At 34.7% G+C, this 15,916-nt stretch overlaps 2 protein-coding genes across 2 annotated transcripts; one reads left to right on the plus strand and one right to left on the minus strand.

The window, feature by feature from the left end:
* Positions 1 to 27: 27 nt before the first annotated feature.
* LOC145563395 (serine/threonine-protein kinase SRK2I-like) lies at positions 28 to 6,586 on the minus strand. Its single transcript, XM_081623844.1, has 9 exons — positions 6,108 to 6,586; positions 4,120 to 4,194; positions 3,929 to 4,030; positions 3,795 to 3,848; positions 3,568 to 3,660; positions 3,221 to 3,313; positions 1,241 to 1,345; positions 1,055 to 1,153; positions 28 to 859 (listed from the first exon to the last, which is right to left on the minus strand). Exons 1-9 carry the CDS (start codon positions 6,291 to 6,293, stop codon positions 575 to 577), a joined length of 1,092 nt encoding a protein of 363 aa, XP_081479970.1. The 5' UTR covers positions 6,294 to 6,586; the 3' UTR covers positions 28 to 574.
* A 4,041-nt stretch (positions 6,587 to 10,627) lies between these two features.
* On the plus strand, positions 10,628 to 15,545 carry LOC145626911 (uncharacterized). The gene is made up of 6 exons (XM_081679367.1): positions 10,628 to 11,133; positions 13,089 to 13,203; positions 13,307 to 13,469; positions 14,354 to 14,401; positions 14,700 to 14,863; positions 15,158 to 15,545. The coding sequence occupies exons 1-6, from the start codon at positions 10,775 to 10,777 to the stop codon at positions 15,275 to 15,277; spliced, it is 969 nt and encodes a 322-aa protein (XP_081535493.1). The 5' UTR covers positions 10,628 to 10,774; the 3' UTR covers positions 15,278 to 15,545.
* Positions 15,546 to 15,916: the final 371 nt, after the last annotated feature.

Genomic DNA, 15,916 nt, shown 5'->3' on the forward strand with positions numbered 1-15,916 from the left:
ATCTCCCTGTATTAGATGTGGTAAGACTAAACAAACAGTATAAATACATCTCTGATGCCTAAGCTTGCCCAGGATACAACCACACAGTGACACAGGACTTCAGAATATACTGTACAATGTAGACAGACAATAAGTCATCTACTCCAGACTTTGATTTTACAAAGGAACATAAACTACCCTGAAATCTGTTCTAAGCTCTACTCATGCCAATGTCCATTATTATAGCATAACAAACATGAAGCTTCAACAATTTCGACAAAGTACATGAATAATATAAAATACATATATTACAATCCTAAAGGACCAGGGGAAACTTGGATCTTAACACTGTAAGTGGGGGGCAGAATCACCCAGCAACACCTGACCCCGCAAGGCCTCTACCCTCCCCATTTTAATATATTTTTTTTTCTTTTTCTTTCCCTATGACTACATGTATCAGCTGGAGCACAAAAGAAGAGAGGATAAAAGGAGCCAAAACATTTCAATCATGACTAATGAGCAACCAAATTGCCCAGAGTAGCAATGGGGATAATGTTGGAACCTCCACCAAACAGGAAGCAAAACATTTGGAGGATCACATTGCGTAAACTATCTCTCCGCTACTATCAATATCAATCTCAGAATCTGACAAGTCGTCAATATCTTCATCCATATCGAGAGTATCTGAGAGAAAATTGAGTGCTGATGACCCAGCAGCAGGGATGGTTGCCTCTGAAATGATTTGCATGATAGCATCAATGCTTTGCATGGGTTGCTCCAGCTCTTGAAATTGGTTGCTCATTGTATTCTCATCCATTAGATCGGTGGGAAAGTTTTTGATGAACCACTCATGCCTCTTAATCTCAGGAATTGAGATCCTCTGGAATGCACACTTACAAGTATAAGCTAAATCTAGCAAACGGTGATAGTAAACCAGCTAAATAGGAGAATCTCTTTTCCCAACATGCAAAAGAAGGAACATATGCCATCCCTCACAAAAGCAATAATCATTCTCAACCCCCATCCCCTGACAAAAACAGGGAAAAGGCTATCAATGTCAAGAAAGAATACTTACCGACTCAGGTTCTTGAACAAAGATCCTGGAGATAAGATGGCGACATTCTGGTGATATGTTTATGTTGTCAGGAATTGCATACTGCACACTCAATATTCTCTGCAGAAAAAGGCGACACAGGAAAATACATATATTAATCGTAAGTATGTCAAACAAATCACCAAGGATAATAATCAGAGTACACACTTGAATCATCTTCCGAAAATCCTTTGGTTCCTCAGGGTCCTCAAAAGGGTATGCGCCCACCAACATTACATACAAAGTCACTCCGCATGACCACACATCTGCTATCTGCAATTCTCAGCATACTTCCATGTCAGTAAAAACAGCATACCACTTAGACATAGGGGCACATTGCAGTATTGAACTAGGATATGCATATGCAGAGCAATTATATTCTTAGAAAGATAGATAACATGCAACATACCACCAATATTACCAGGGAAAGTAGTAAAATGTCAACTATCCCTCTCAAGTACTCAAACTCAAATACTAGGAGGATTAAAGCATAAATCAAAAAGTGGTTTCTGTTTGGAGAGCAATACATTTTCCATATTTCTATCAACCCCTAGCTTTTCTAACAAAGACTTCAATTCTGTTATGATGTACAATTACTGTTACAATTACCTTACCTCAAACCCAAAAAAAGGGGCTTTGTTTGCCCATTAGGACAATTGCCTCCCAATGTAAAAAAGATTCTTATTTTCCTATCATGCTCTCAATTTGTTATTGCAGTTACAGAAACACTTGGCCATTTGAAACAACCGCAAAGGTGAAGTGCCCCCCGCCCCCCTCCTCTCTCTCCCTTGCAATTCAACCTTGATCCCAACCCAGCTATTTAAGACCTCTGCTCTCCTCCGGCCCATAAAACATTTTAACAAATATTCTCTATTTCCTATCATGTTCTCAATCAGTTATGCATATGTAATCTTCACTTTACTGATAGCCACCAGAAAACAAACTCAGTCTCTGATGCACACAAGCATGAAATCAGGTGGATTTTCAGTAACATAAACCTTTTGCGACTTGAAACATCCAGAAAAGGGAAATGTTGCCTTTTCAGAAACCCAACCCCTCATCCTTGATTCAACCTTGATCATATCCCAACCCTAATTTTCAAAACCCCTGCTCTCCTCCAGCCCATTGTCACAGCCTACTATCTCCAGTGGAATCCACCACCATATTGTTTGCTCATTTACAAATTTATGGTGACTTTATCAATAAGTTTGAAGATGCCCAGATAAATACTGCATTAATCAAGTTTAATGGTCAAGAATTTTATCATTGGTGATTGGTGAAGTTTGTAAAGGAATGCTCATAGAAGCCAAGAGGAACCAAAAGCAATAAAGTTTTGCTAAAACACTCAATAGCCTTGGAACGGATGGTATGCAACAGATGAAAGTTGTACTTCATGGAGTCTTTTTATTTAGGTCCAGTTGTTGCAGTTGTGCAGCCAGTCGCTTTACGGAAAGTAAAAAGACACTATGCCACTAGCACTACAGCTAAACAAAATTATTGTAGTTCGCATGTAGTTGATACTAAGCTTCACTTCACTTACAAAGTAAGGGCGGGCTATAATAACTACTTGCAACTGAGCTGACTTTTAAAATAATCACAGGTCAAAAATCTTCTTCAGATAATCCTTTGCCTTTCAGATCTAAATCCTGCTGAGCATCACCACTTTGTCCATTCCTCTCCAGCATGTATTCAGAACAGAGTTCAGTTGATAGTCAAGTATTAGCCACAATCAGGGAAACACAAGGGAACTCAAATAAGTCTTAAAAATCGAGGTATCCCCATAATATGTAAGCAAAGTGTCACAGACTCACAGTTCTAGGTTTTAGAACATATCAAATCCTATATGAGGCAACTCCCTTGTATGCTCGTACTAACATATATAAGTGCATGTTGAGTTCCTTGTATTTAGTTATGTTCTATGCTAAAAAAGATTGCAATAACATGTTGCGGGATGTAATGAAACAGTAAACAATTCCTGTTTAACATTAGCATTACTAGTTGGCAGCAGCTGTTCTTTCTATAGGCTCATTCAACAATTTCTCCATACGGAATTTATAAGATGGTTTTAAAAGCTCTCTAAAATACAGATGCCAATGCCAAAATGTTCACATGATGCCAACAATCAAACAGGAAAAAGAAAAAGGATACCTTTCCATCATATTCTTTCCTCAGTAAGACTTCTGGAGCAATGTAAGCAGGTGTCCCCACTGTGGATTTAGGCTGTGAATGATACACAGAAGACTGGGAGAAAGAGGCATAAGGTAGGTCATTAGCAATCCATGATAACCTAAAAGGTCTCTTCCAAAGTACTAAAAGTGTCTACATATAGCCTCAAACTAAGACATGAAAAGAATATTAATCCTCCATAATACAAGTGAAGCAAATAAATACTTATTTATGAAGCAGAGCACTGTATTCAATTGTGAAAACACAAATCTCTATGCACTGAAACACAAAAGAACGAAGAGGGCCAATAACAGAGTCAAATGTGGTACCTTCGAGTAGCCAAAGTCACATATCTTCAAACGAGGAGCTGGACTTCCATCCAGTAAAGTATTTTCCAACTTTAGGTCTCGGTGACACACTTGCTTCATCATAAAATAAGACTTATAAGTAAGAGCCATAAAATTATCCTATTTGTGACTACAGATTTTTAATTTCATTAACAGTAGCATCTATATAGAATGTTGAAAGGCAGATACAGAAAGATTGCACTACAGACCATTGCATGACAATAGCTAACTCCTGAGATAAGCTGTTGGAAAAAGAAGCGAGCCTGCAGTCAAGCTAGTGTCAGTAGAAATTGAATAAAATAGTAATTAATACGAGAAGGGAAAAACAGTTGAAATCAAGAACCTCATCCTCACTAAAACGGCCTGCATTACATATTCGCTCAAAGAGCTCTCCTCCAGATGCATACTCCATCACAATTGCCAGATGGGTAGGTGTTAAAATGACCTATTCAGAAAGAGTGAAAAAAGCACTAAGCATCTCTAACTGGAATTGCTAAGTAAGAAAAAAAAAAAAAAAAAAGGTTCCGAATAAACCTCTTTAAATCTAACAATATTTGGGTGCCTTAATGACCGGTGATTGATGATCTCTCTTTGAACATTCTCATCTATCTGCAAGAAAACATAGCGAAAAGAGATAGCCGTCTCAAAACCCTTGTCAAGATTTCCTAAAACCATACTAGCATAGCAACAACGATTTCCTAAAAAAGGGAATTATATCACTAACATACGACACTCAGAACATTGGTCAACCATAATATCAGAGTATAATAAATCAAACCATTTACCTCTTAGCTATAATAATTTTCCTAACTTCAATTAGTTTTGGGTATCTCCTTCATAACAATCATGAAACCATGACAGTGGTTAACTCAATTCCAATTCCAATTCCAATTCCAATGAAACTGAAAGATTCACTCAGAATTATAGTATTCAAGATAGCTCGTAAAACTGGTCATTTGCTTTAAATCAAGGGTTTAATGAGAGCCTCTTTTGTCATGATACGCATCATGACATTCATCATTAGGTTAAGGCTGCTTACATCCAACTCCATCCTGGATGGGAGCCATTTCAATAGACATCGCTGCTGCACTGATGTTGATAAATGATGACAATGGTTAATACACAGTTTAAAATATAAAAGAAAATAGGTCCACAGGACCAACTTTTGAACCTACTTCGCATCTATTTGCATGTGTGCCTTCTCCTGAACTCAAGACAACCAAGCAACTAAATAAGTAGAAACTCTTATATTTCAGCATACAGCTTATGAAAACTCTCAATATTAAGACGCAATTTCTTATTGTACCAATCTTAGGAACACAACTTGATACTCTCTAAGTAGCAAATCCCTACACCATAGCCTCAGTCAAAGATTCATTCGAAACACCTTAGAGTCTCAGACATGTTATAAGGTATAACTATAAGTTAGTTAAGGTTTTGAAGCAAAAATATCCAAGGTTTTGCATTCGAATAAGAAAAGAAAGTTAATATCGTAGAAGCTTTTGTCCTCAACATTCCAATGTTTGCCTACAAGGATACTACATATTTTGACTAATTTTGCCTCTCTAGAGTCAAATAAAATAACTTATACGTTCAACTAACATATTAACAAGTAACACCCCCATCAAGCCGAATTCTCCAAGAGTCACATATCATACACCATCGACGAGTCAACCAGAACCTATTGTAAGTTAGATTAACATGCTCTTAACAATCTTCCGTTCTTCACCAACAACAGCATTTTGCAACCAGCACACAGATATGAAACACCTCATACTCTTCATATCAGGTTCAAAACTCAAACACTCAAATAGTATCAAATTCCACATTTGCTATGACCGCTATGCTATATTAAATGTCTCACTTTCCAAACCTCACCCTGCATATAAATGCATATAACCTCCATTAATAATAAAAGTCTCCCTATTTTTGCAGGGCATTCCAAAAACACCCTTATAACCATTTCTAAAATCCCAAAAATAACCCCAATACTGGTCTTTTAAATGCATATCTGGGGAAAAACCTTTTTACTTAAAATAGTTGCACTTCTACAAATAGCATCACTACTACTAATAGCATCACAACGCCGTCATTACTCATTTACTCCCAGTCAATCTTTATGTCTAATAACCATAAGCCCAAAAAAATCACTGCATTAAAACTTATACCAAAAAAATTAATAAATAAATAAAGAGAGCATTGAATATCACAAAAGTAGAATATCTGCGTGAAATAATCAAAGATTCCAGTCAAATTTATACCAAAAAAACGAAAGATAACCATCAAAACTCTTCGAAAAAACACCATTCACGTGAAATCCCAAGAAAAAGTTTATCTTTTTTCCGAAACAACTCCAACAAAAAATTCCCAATACAAGAAATAAAACCCCACAAAAAAACAAACAGCTTGCAATCAATACCACAACAACGGATAAGAATTCAAAACTCCTCCAAAAAAAATCAAAAAAATAATTAAAAAAATTCCAAAAAAAAAAAGGAAAAGAAAGAAAGAAGAAGATGAACCTTATCACCTCGTTCGATATACTTGACAGCAACAAGCTCTCGAGTGACTTTATCTCTCATCAAACGAGCAACACCAAAGTTTCCAGAACCAATATCTCGAACAAAATCATAACGGTCACTATCGTGCATAATCGGCATATCCATGGCAGGATTTACCGACGCTTGAGCTCGACTTCCGGCGTCCATTTTTTAATTAAAATTTTCCGACACCCCTTCTTCAATCGACGGTCGCAAATTCGTTCTTATTCTTCAACAATCTAGCAATTTCAGATCTTCCGATGACATTTACAGCAATCAAACGAAACGGTGTCGTATAATTTGAATTGATGATTTATAAAATTAAAAACCCTAGATCGGCGAATAATTTCCGATTAATCGGTCAAAGCTTATTCAAATGAGTGAGAAAGTAGAGAGAGAAATAGAAAGATAGGTAAAGAGAGAGAGTGATGTATGAGCAGCAAAGAAAGAGAGGATTTTTGATTAAGGTAAAAAGGGAAAGGACAAAGAGGCAAAACGGCGTCGTTTATGAGCCGGTTGCCTTACTGGGGACAAATTAATATGGTTTATTGATGATATTTTTTAATTAATTAATAATTAACCGCGTAAAATGTGTTTGGTTAAGTGATGCAGAAGATATTTTGGGAATTAAAAAATAGAAAAAATAAAAAAGACGGGTGTTAGAAAGTGATTGGGTAAAAATGTGGGTAGCCCATGTGGAAGGGGTGGAGAATCTGCAGGTGGGCGGTAAAGTCGGTTACCCAAAAAAATGTTGTTATAAGGCCCAATTATTTGTGCTTTCAGATGCTTTGGTATGGGTATACCACTTATAAATATCTTGTTTAATAAATTAATCATCTTTAGTTATTAGTCTACTACAACCAATATTTCTTAAGATCTAAGCTATTCGTTATTTTGTGCGAAGAATATATATTGAGGTGAACCTTTTTGTGATCTTCATGTTTTAATTTGTGTTAGCATTTTGACCGTTCACCTTCCTGCATCTTTGAAGACTGTGTCCTGTATTTTGCAGAAATCACAATAGTAATTGACTTTTCCTGTTCGGGTGGTTATAAGAATTCTGCCTTTTATTACCAAAATTCCCATTAAAATTCTGTTGTATGTTCTTTTCAAAGTTATTGTAAATCTCATTATAACTTCTTTTATTGACAGCAAATGCCATAGACTCTGAGTCTAAACTGCTTTTGTTCAACTGCTTATGTTTTTCTTCAATAGTAGGTAATGGTTGCTGCAATAACAAACCCTTATATCCACCATTCAACTTCATCAAGAACACAATTAACCTACTATCCTGCTGAGGTTTCAAGAGTTTTTGTGTGATTGAACATGTACAATTAGCACAAGAACATGTAGGAAGGGGATCTAACTCATCAATTTGATCCCATACCGTTTAATTTTTGTATAGAAAGTTGAAATGTCATCCATACCTTGCTCAATATGATCCCTAGATTGTTGTAGAGCATAAAGAACTGTACCAGAAGAAGCACCAAATCTTTCTTCAAGACTCACCCATATTTCTCTTGTTGTGTTGAAATACAACACACTTTTAGCCAAATTCTTATCCAAAACCCCCGGAATCCAATAAATCATCATGCTATTGCACCTATTCCAAGCCTTGTAAACCCTGAAGTCTGACCAGGTCTGCTGATTGAACCATCAACAAATCCTACTTTGTTCTTTGCCGACAAACTGATTAGCATTGAACGTTTCCAATCATTATACTCAGATCCATCAAACTTCTCTGAAACCAATTTAATGTCTGGATTATCAGATGGATGAAAGATAATAAGGTGAAATTGGATCTTGTGAAGGATCTAATGCAGACATTGCAGCCATTTGATCGAATTATGATGTTTGTATTTGAACAGAAAATTGTAAGATTATAGAATTTTGCAGGAAAAATGCTCGACAAATTTGAACTCAAAATCGTTTTATGTAGGCTCTGATACCATGTAAGAGTTTAGAACTCAGAGATTAGAGAAATTTAGAACAACAGAACAAGGAGAAAAATTAGGGAAGAACAACAGAAATACTTGCTGTTTGATTTCTATTATCAGCTCAATGTTTACAATAATGTGTTTGTAAAAATATGATCGAATGAATGAGTAAAGCGGTAGAATAGCATATTTTATACAAGCTAATTATTATAGCTACACAATCTAATTATTACAGCTGTTAGTAACAACTAAGCATAACAGAATTAATTAACCATTAACAGAATTAGTTATTCTGTTATGACTTTGAGCTGACGTGGCTTCTTGTAATCTTGAAAACAGTCGGCTGCTGAACCTTATGGAACATTATTCTCATCACGTGTTTATCTGTTTTTTTAGAAAAAAAAAATGAGAGTTTAGATGAATTGAAAGTAGGTTAAAGTACATTTATACTAGAAAAATACATGCAAGTTAGAAAAGTGAAAAAAAATAAATTTGTAAACAATCATTTCAAATTACTTTTCATTTTTACAAGAATTTTAGTTCTTATACATTAATTGAAAAAATTAGAACTAAATAGGTAAACAAATAATAAATAACCCTCTAATAACAGATGAAATAATTGTGTTGATTTGTAAGTGTATAAAATTAATTTGTGACGAATTAAAATATGTTAAAATGCGACAAATCTAGAGTATTTTTTATACTCGTAATTGTTTCATTACGATTAAAGATATTTAGCGATTAAAAATATCTCGTACTCAATCTGATCCAAACTTTATTTTTCTGATTAATTTGATTTAAAGTTATTTTTTCCGATTTGATTTAAAATAGAGTGAATATCTTATTTAGTAATTTATATCTTGATAAATAGATTGATATATCCAATCTTTCAAATAAATATGACACATTACACAATAATATTATTGTGGAATTAAGGCTGGCGCTATATTTAATAGAATGACCTTAATTTTAACACAATAACTTTATTTTTAACTAGTAATCTTAATTAAAATTTGTGTGATCTTTGATGTTAGTGTGAACCTAAAATACAATGTTAAGTTGAACGTACAACGCTAATTTTAACACCTTTATTGTTTAAGTTGACTAGCATGAGTATATTAAAATTTTCATTTAAAAAAACCTCTTATAATAGTTTTATAATGTCACAAACACACAATTATTTTTCTTTCAACATAATAATCTTTATTTTAGTATAGTGACTTTGTTTTTATTAATTAAATATCTAATGTTAATTTTCTACTCTATATGTGACATGCCAACAACGATAATCGTGTCCATTATACTTAATTTTGTTTTTCAATCCTTTTGCAAGATAAAGAGCACACTAAATCATAAATCATTTACTTTTTTTTTTAATTTTTTTTAAACACCATTCACTCATTGTAATATAGTAAATTTTTTTTTATTTTATTATTATTAATAAAACAATTAGTGTTCCTAATATTAAAAGGGTGTTAAATACCGCCATTTAAATTTATCAAAATCGTCATCATTTCAAGTAAAGTGTCAATCTTGCCCATACTAAACCCCCCACCACCACAACCAAATATTAGAGATTACCGACAGCTGTTCGTGGCGGAGGAAGGCAGCGGCGACTCGAAACCAGCCAGGGGGCTGATCAGGTGGGTGTCAAATGTCAAGGGGTAGCGAAATGGGTGGACATGAGGAAAGTTTTCCAGTTTGATTTCGTTTTTTTCTTTTACAATTGTTAGCTGGTAACCAGAGCTGAAAACCAGTTGCCTGGTAACCGGCGGTCATAACCGGTTAATCGCAGCGGTCAACCGAATTTGGCGTCCGGTTATCGGCAGCAGGCAACCGATTTTAAACTTTGGTTACTAGCCACCACTATTAGTGGAGTATACACAGGTTCTAATTCGTAGACATATGAGTTTTTTTTATAAATAAAACAATAAATAAAGAATAAACAATCCTAAACACATCCCAGAAAGAACCAACTACTGGTCTTGTACAAAGTTATTTACGAGTATCGTTTTGTTTAAGCACTTCATATAGTTAGTTTTCCTGTCAATCTATCTACCGAGGTAAGCACTCATTAGTTCAATTTCTTTATATTTTTACAATCTATAATCTTAAATTTCATTAATTTTTCGTCGTCGTTGTAGTTGTCTGGTGTAGAAGGTAGAGGTTACGTTGACACGGTGGTTTTGGGTTGTGGTGGTCGTGGTGGCGTGGGTTGTAACAGTGTCGTGATTGGTGGTGGTTGCCTTAGTTGTGGTTGCTATTAGGAAAATGGAAAAAAATTTAGTAAGGGCAAGAAAGTCTCTTTGCTTAAAATGATGGCGGTTTGATGACGGTATTTAGCATTTCACATATTAAATGGTATATTTTATAGTATGTGACATGTTAACAACAAGTTAATGATTCGTGTCCAATTGTCCATTATACCTAATCTTGTTTTACAATCCTTTTGCAAGACAAAGAGCATTGCAGCATTCTAAACCATTCACTTTTTTTTCCTTAGAAAAAACCATTCACTCATTTTTTTTTTTTGAATGCATTTAAAGCACAAAACATTAAGGATGTACTAGGACGGTAGGACCCACAAGTTGTCACACATTTTGGCCCTTATTACCCCGTAACCCTTTTTTTTCACCTTAAATTCAAAGCAAACCCCGTAAAATTATACAGTATTCTGTATTCCAGTTGGTATTACAAACAAATTTGGTGAAAATGGTTTCAGATTCTGAGCTTGCAGAGAAAGTGCATGAATTTTTAAGTGGGTCTGATTTGAAGAAGACGACTAATAATATCATTAGAAAAAAATTAGAGTCTGATTTTGGGGTTGATTTATCTCATAAAAAACCTTTTCTCAGAATCCAAGTTGACCGCTTTCTTCAAACCCAGTACAAATTTTCTGAAGAACAAGATGATTATCTTGATGCTGCGGTTGTTAGGGGTGATGAAGGAAACGACGACGTTTCAGATTCTGAAGACGATGAGTATTACGAGGATGAAGATGAGGGTGAATTTTCTGTAGGAGGAATTAGAGCAGCAGCAGATACTTTCAAGGGTATTAGCAAATTCAAACGGTAATTTCTTTTGAAATATTTAGATTATTTTTCTGGGGTTTGATTATTTTTATGTTAGCTTTATTAATTTTATTTTTATGATTGAATTTGGTGTATTAGTTACTTTTTGTACTGTACATGCATGGTTTATTTTATACAGTAATGAGGGTTAAAAAAAAGTTTAATTTGATTTAGTAGTAGGATATTTGAATTTCTGTATAAATGTTTTTGCAAGTAATGGGGATTAATTATGTTATGGCCAATTAAAGACATGGGATCCTACATTTCAATGTATGTCAGTAATTCAGCAAAAACTGACTACTTAAAGTATTGAGTAAAGATTAAGAGTTCATGTACAATTGTAGAATTTAAGAGTACACATAGAATCCTCGATGTTAGTACTCCGTTGTATGAGTACTGCATTATGAATTTATGATTAGATGGTATATTGGTATGTAATTTTGTTAAACAAATGGCTTATTTGTGTAAGACCAGCTGATTTTGTTTGGTGGATTGTATTAACTGATTTATTTGCTAAGTGATTGTATTAGCTTATTGCATAAAAATGTTTGGTAAATAGGTGATTGAATGCCGTGCCACTTGCCGAGGATAAAAATTGAGACTTTGAGTATGTAAAATGACCAAAAAAAAAAAAAAAAAAAAACATTGACATATTTTATTGTGAAGGATTGGCTATTGTTATAAACAACATTATTTGTTGGTTTTTATTGAAAATTTCAAAATTGTATAAACATATCATGTAAATTAGACTTTAATTTTAAACAAATTTTTTTATGAAGTTAAGGCTAACCAAGATTTATTAATGCACATCAAGTTCAGCCAAATAATTTTTTGAAATAATTTTTTGGGGCAAAGAGTTAATACAAATTAATTCGTAACAATAATTAGTATCTCATCTTGGCACTACATAATAGAGTATCCTATTTTAAAACAAATTTATCAAGAACCGAAGACAGCCTCATACTATCTTCATAGATCAATAAATTGCATCTTCAGTGGGGATGAAGTCTCATTTTATAAAATAAAATTAAAAAAAAAAAAAAAAAAAAAAAAAAAAAACGTTGAGAAACCATGGATGAAGAATATATTATGATAAGGTCATACGTATATATTATTTTACAGATCAAAGTAAAAGAACATACATTTAAAATGATAATAGAACAATATACTGTTCAAATTCAAAGATCATGTCTAATATCCATATATAAAAGAGCATAGGTCACAATGAAAACATATTCTAAAAAACCATACAGTATAAAGAACATATACTGATGTTCTTTTGAAACTAAATGTGTATCAATCCATTTTAAGTTTTTAACTTGTATGGTTCAAACTAAACTAAGTTAGGGTTCCAAGATCCCAAGTGACTAAGTGTCCCAAACTCTATTTAGGACCTTGTCCATGTCCATTACTGTTTTGGTCACTGATATTGACATGGTCATGGTTTGTTCTTGTCAAGAATGTCAACTCCTTCTAGCTCTATGAGACTGTAATGTTGTTGAACATGGCAAGCCTAGCATAATTTGTGCAATATGTTATGGTTGTGGACTTGTCCTTCACATTTCTACGAGATTGTGATGTTGTTGGATCAGGCAAGCATAGGATGAACATGCAATGAGGGATATTTGGCCCTTGGATGAAGCTCAAAATGTCTTATGCAATTTTTTGGACGGAGGCAAAATATATAGGGGATAGAAACGAAAATAGAGAGATATAAGGCAGAATTTGCTAATAGTCATGCAACTTTTACATGAAGGCATATTGGGAAAATTCATTTCGGTTTCTTTTAACTGGGATATCTGTGATTTAGATTGTTAGTAGTGTTGTACAAGGTTGACATAAAGATATTTCCCCACTCAGTTTTTATTTACTTGAGTGATTTTCTCAAAATGACCTGTGTAAAAGTTTCATAATGCAAATTTTAAAGATATTAATAATCTATATATTAATTCCAGGTCTCGCCGACAAAATAAAGTGAAAAATAAAAGAGTGTGCGAGTCTGGCAAGTTCTGTACGCTGTCTCCTGCACTCCAGAAATTCCTCGGAGTACCTCACTTGATAAGGACAGAGGTATATGCTGAACATTCTCTATGTCATCAATCATCATCAATTTTTCCCATGCTGTACAATACACTTCCGGGGATGTAATCAGGGAAATGTTTGCTGATTGCAGGTTGTCAGACGATTGTGGAGCTATGTTAGAGATAAAAGGCTGCAAGATCCTCAGGATGGAAAGACTATCATTTGTGATGAAACATTACATGAACTTTTTGGCGTTGATTCCATCAACATTCTCCAGATTCATAGTGCCTTAACAAAACACATTTGGCCGTCAGGTACATATTGATACTTCTGCTTCCTTTTGCAGTGTGTTTACGCTTAATTTGGTGCAACATATAAATTCAACTAGTTGCATAGGGCATTGCAGCTTTCCTTGTTCAATTGGCTCCTACTTCTTAAAGAAACTCTGTAGTTAAGTCCCCTATTAGTTATCAATAGGTTTGCACTCCGAGTCTCTGACAGTCTTACCTTCAGTTGCCTGGGGCTCTGTGCAAGTAAATGTTGTTTGGGTCAGTCCTCCCCCCCCCCCCCCCCCCCCCCCACATCAGGATTATTTTTTTTTTCCAATCTTGTCAGATCATCTTTGGGTTCATTGCAGCTTCATTTTTTTCTCCTCAATTTCCCTAATCTGATCTTATCTATACTTAGCATAACTCATCTGCACTTATTTTAGCTGTAATACTCCGTATGATTTTGGTATTCTTGTCTGAAAGTACTCTCTTAGATGAGAAAAAGCAAAGCTTGTGTATCTCTGCCTCTACTTACTGAAATGAAATTTGCATGGACATCTTGTAATTGCCAATCTGTTCATGATACATTGATACTTGCCCTCTGTCTGGAGATCTTTGATGTTGAAGCCTAGTTATCCCTGATCACTTTGTTGATATGTTGCCATAACGCCTGAATGCCTTAGTCTATTGTCCTGACACAGCATATGCAGTTCTTTTGTTCTGAAATTCTTTATTCAGTGATGGTGATTGATTAAATGATTAGTAATACCCGTTATTGGGCTTCTTATTTCATACGCGCTTTAGTGCTGCAAAAAGATCGTTTAATCCATTGTTCATAGGCTTAAAATTGATTTGTATGCTGAAGTATTACAATATTCTTCCAGAATAACTGAAACCGATTTAACATGCATTATATTTTGCAATTTCAGATAAGTCGGTCAGGAGAGAGAAGCCACGGAAGCAAGAGAGGGAAGAAGGTGAGGACAACAGTGTGCTTTCAAATTTCAAGTTAATTGCTAATGTTAGAAATTGTAAGAAATCTGGCTGGCATACAATTGGTACCAATCATCAAGCCATTTTGCCATGAGTTAATATGTTATTTCTCTCTTAGTATGTTCATGTAGATTTTATTTATTTTTTTAATCCAGTTACCTCGTGATGCCTGAGGTTTGCAGAATCTGAATATTGAATTGGTGAAGTTTAAGTTTTACTCATACTAAATCACCTATAATCCATGTTTCTGATCTTATCCTTATCGCTGTGTTCTCCATTCAGATCCATTTGAAGCAAAGCCTCCAAGGAAAGTGTATTCTGGTTTTCTTGCCCCTCTTCCGCTCTCAGACGCTCTTGTAAAATTCCTGGGCACTGGAGAAAGTGCACTGACTCGTGCTGTTGTTATAAAGAGAGTATGGGAATACATAAAAGAAAACAATCTCCAGGTATATATTTCATTGATCTCATAAGTGCATTAATGTGTGATCTTCTCCCTCTTTCTTTTTGTCTTGTTAAAAATTTCATCATCATCTATGTTGATGGATCATGCTATGACTGAGCACAATTAATGGTAAAACCATAACATTGGCTCAGTGTTAAGCATCATTGAGCTGCAACTGCAAGAGGTGCTACATTTGTAGCCGCAAATTCCAAATTTACCTAGCCTTTTCTTACGCTTGCCATAATAAAAGCCTACTACTCCCTAACTATTTTCATGAATGTTGTGGTTTTTCTTGAAGGATCCATTTGCGAAGAAGACAGTAATATGTGATGAGAAGCTGAAGGAGCTCTTTAATGTCGACTCCTTTAATGGATTCATGGTCTCAAAACTCCTCTCTGCACATTTTCTGAAATTGTGACCATCTGCATTTGCCGAAGCCAACCTTTCAAGCTGTTATTGACAGAAGTTTTCAGATTCTAAATGATTATATTGTAGTTTGTATCATCATGTAATTTAGGAAGGGGGGGGGGGGGGGGGGGAACTTGGCGAAGGAGTGGAGGAAAAATCAATCAATTAATTGTTTGTACTCCCTCCGTCGGTCCATCCTAGTATGCTCTAATTTCATTTTATGGATGTCTAGAGAACGTCTCATTTCTTGGAAATAAGCATGTGGTCTCATTACTTTACACTATCGTCATTAATCATTATGTGCTCTTCCTAACTTATTTTTTCATTAGCTTCATTAAACCACATATAAAAAGCGTGTAAAATGCTCCCGGTTCTTAATTATTTGGGGTCGGAGGAAGTATAGGTTGCATAGCTACATAATTCCAAGTATCCAGAGATTAGGTGGTGGGCTTTTATCTTAGTGGGTCAATTTAAAAATTGAGGTCCACTGGGCCTTGCAATGCTAGAATCTGGTGAATGCTAGAATCTGGTGAAGTCTCACATGATGACTGAGGATTCCTTTTGAGTATTATTAACGATATTCAGAAAACTATAAAATGTTACGAGTAATATTTTAGAATTACATATTGAAAAAATATAATCAATTTTA

Source organism: Chenopodium album, chromosome 1 (genome assembly GCF_948465745.1).
Source record: "Chenopodium album chromosome 1, dcCheAlbu1.1, whole genome shotgun sequence".
Lineage (NCBI taxonomy): Eukaryota > Viridiplantae > Streptophyta > Magnoliopsida > Caryophyllales > Amaranthaceae > Chenopodium > Chenopodium album.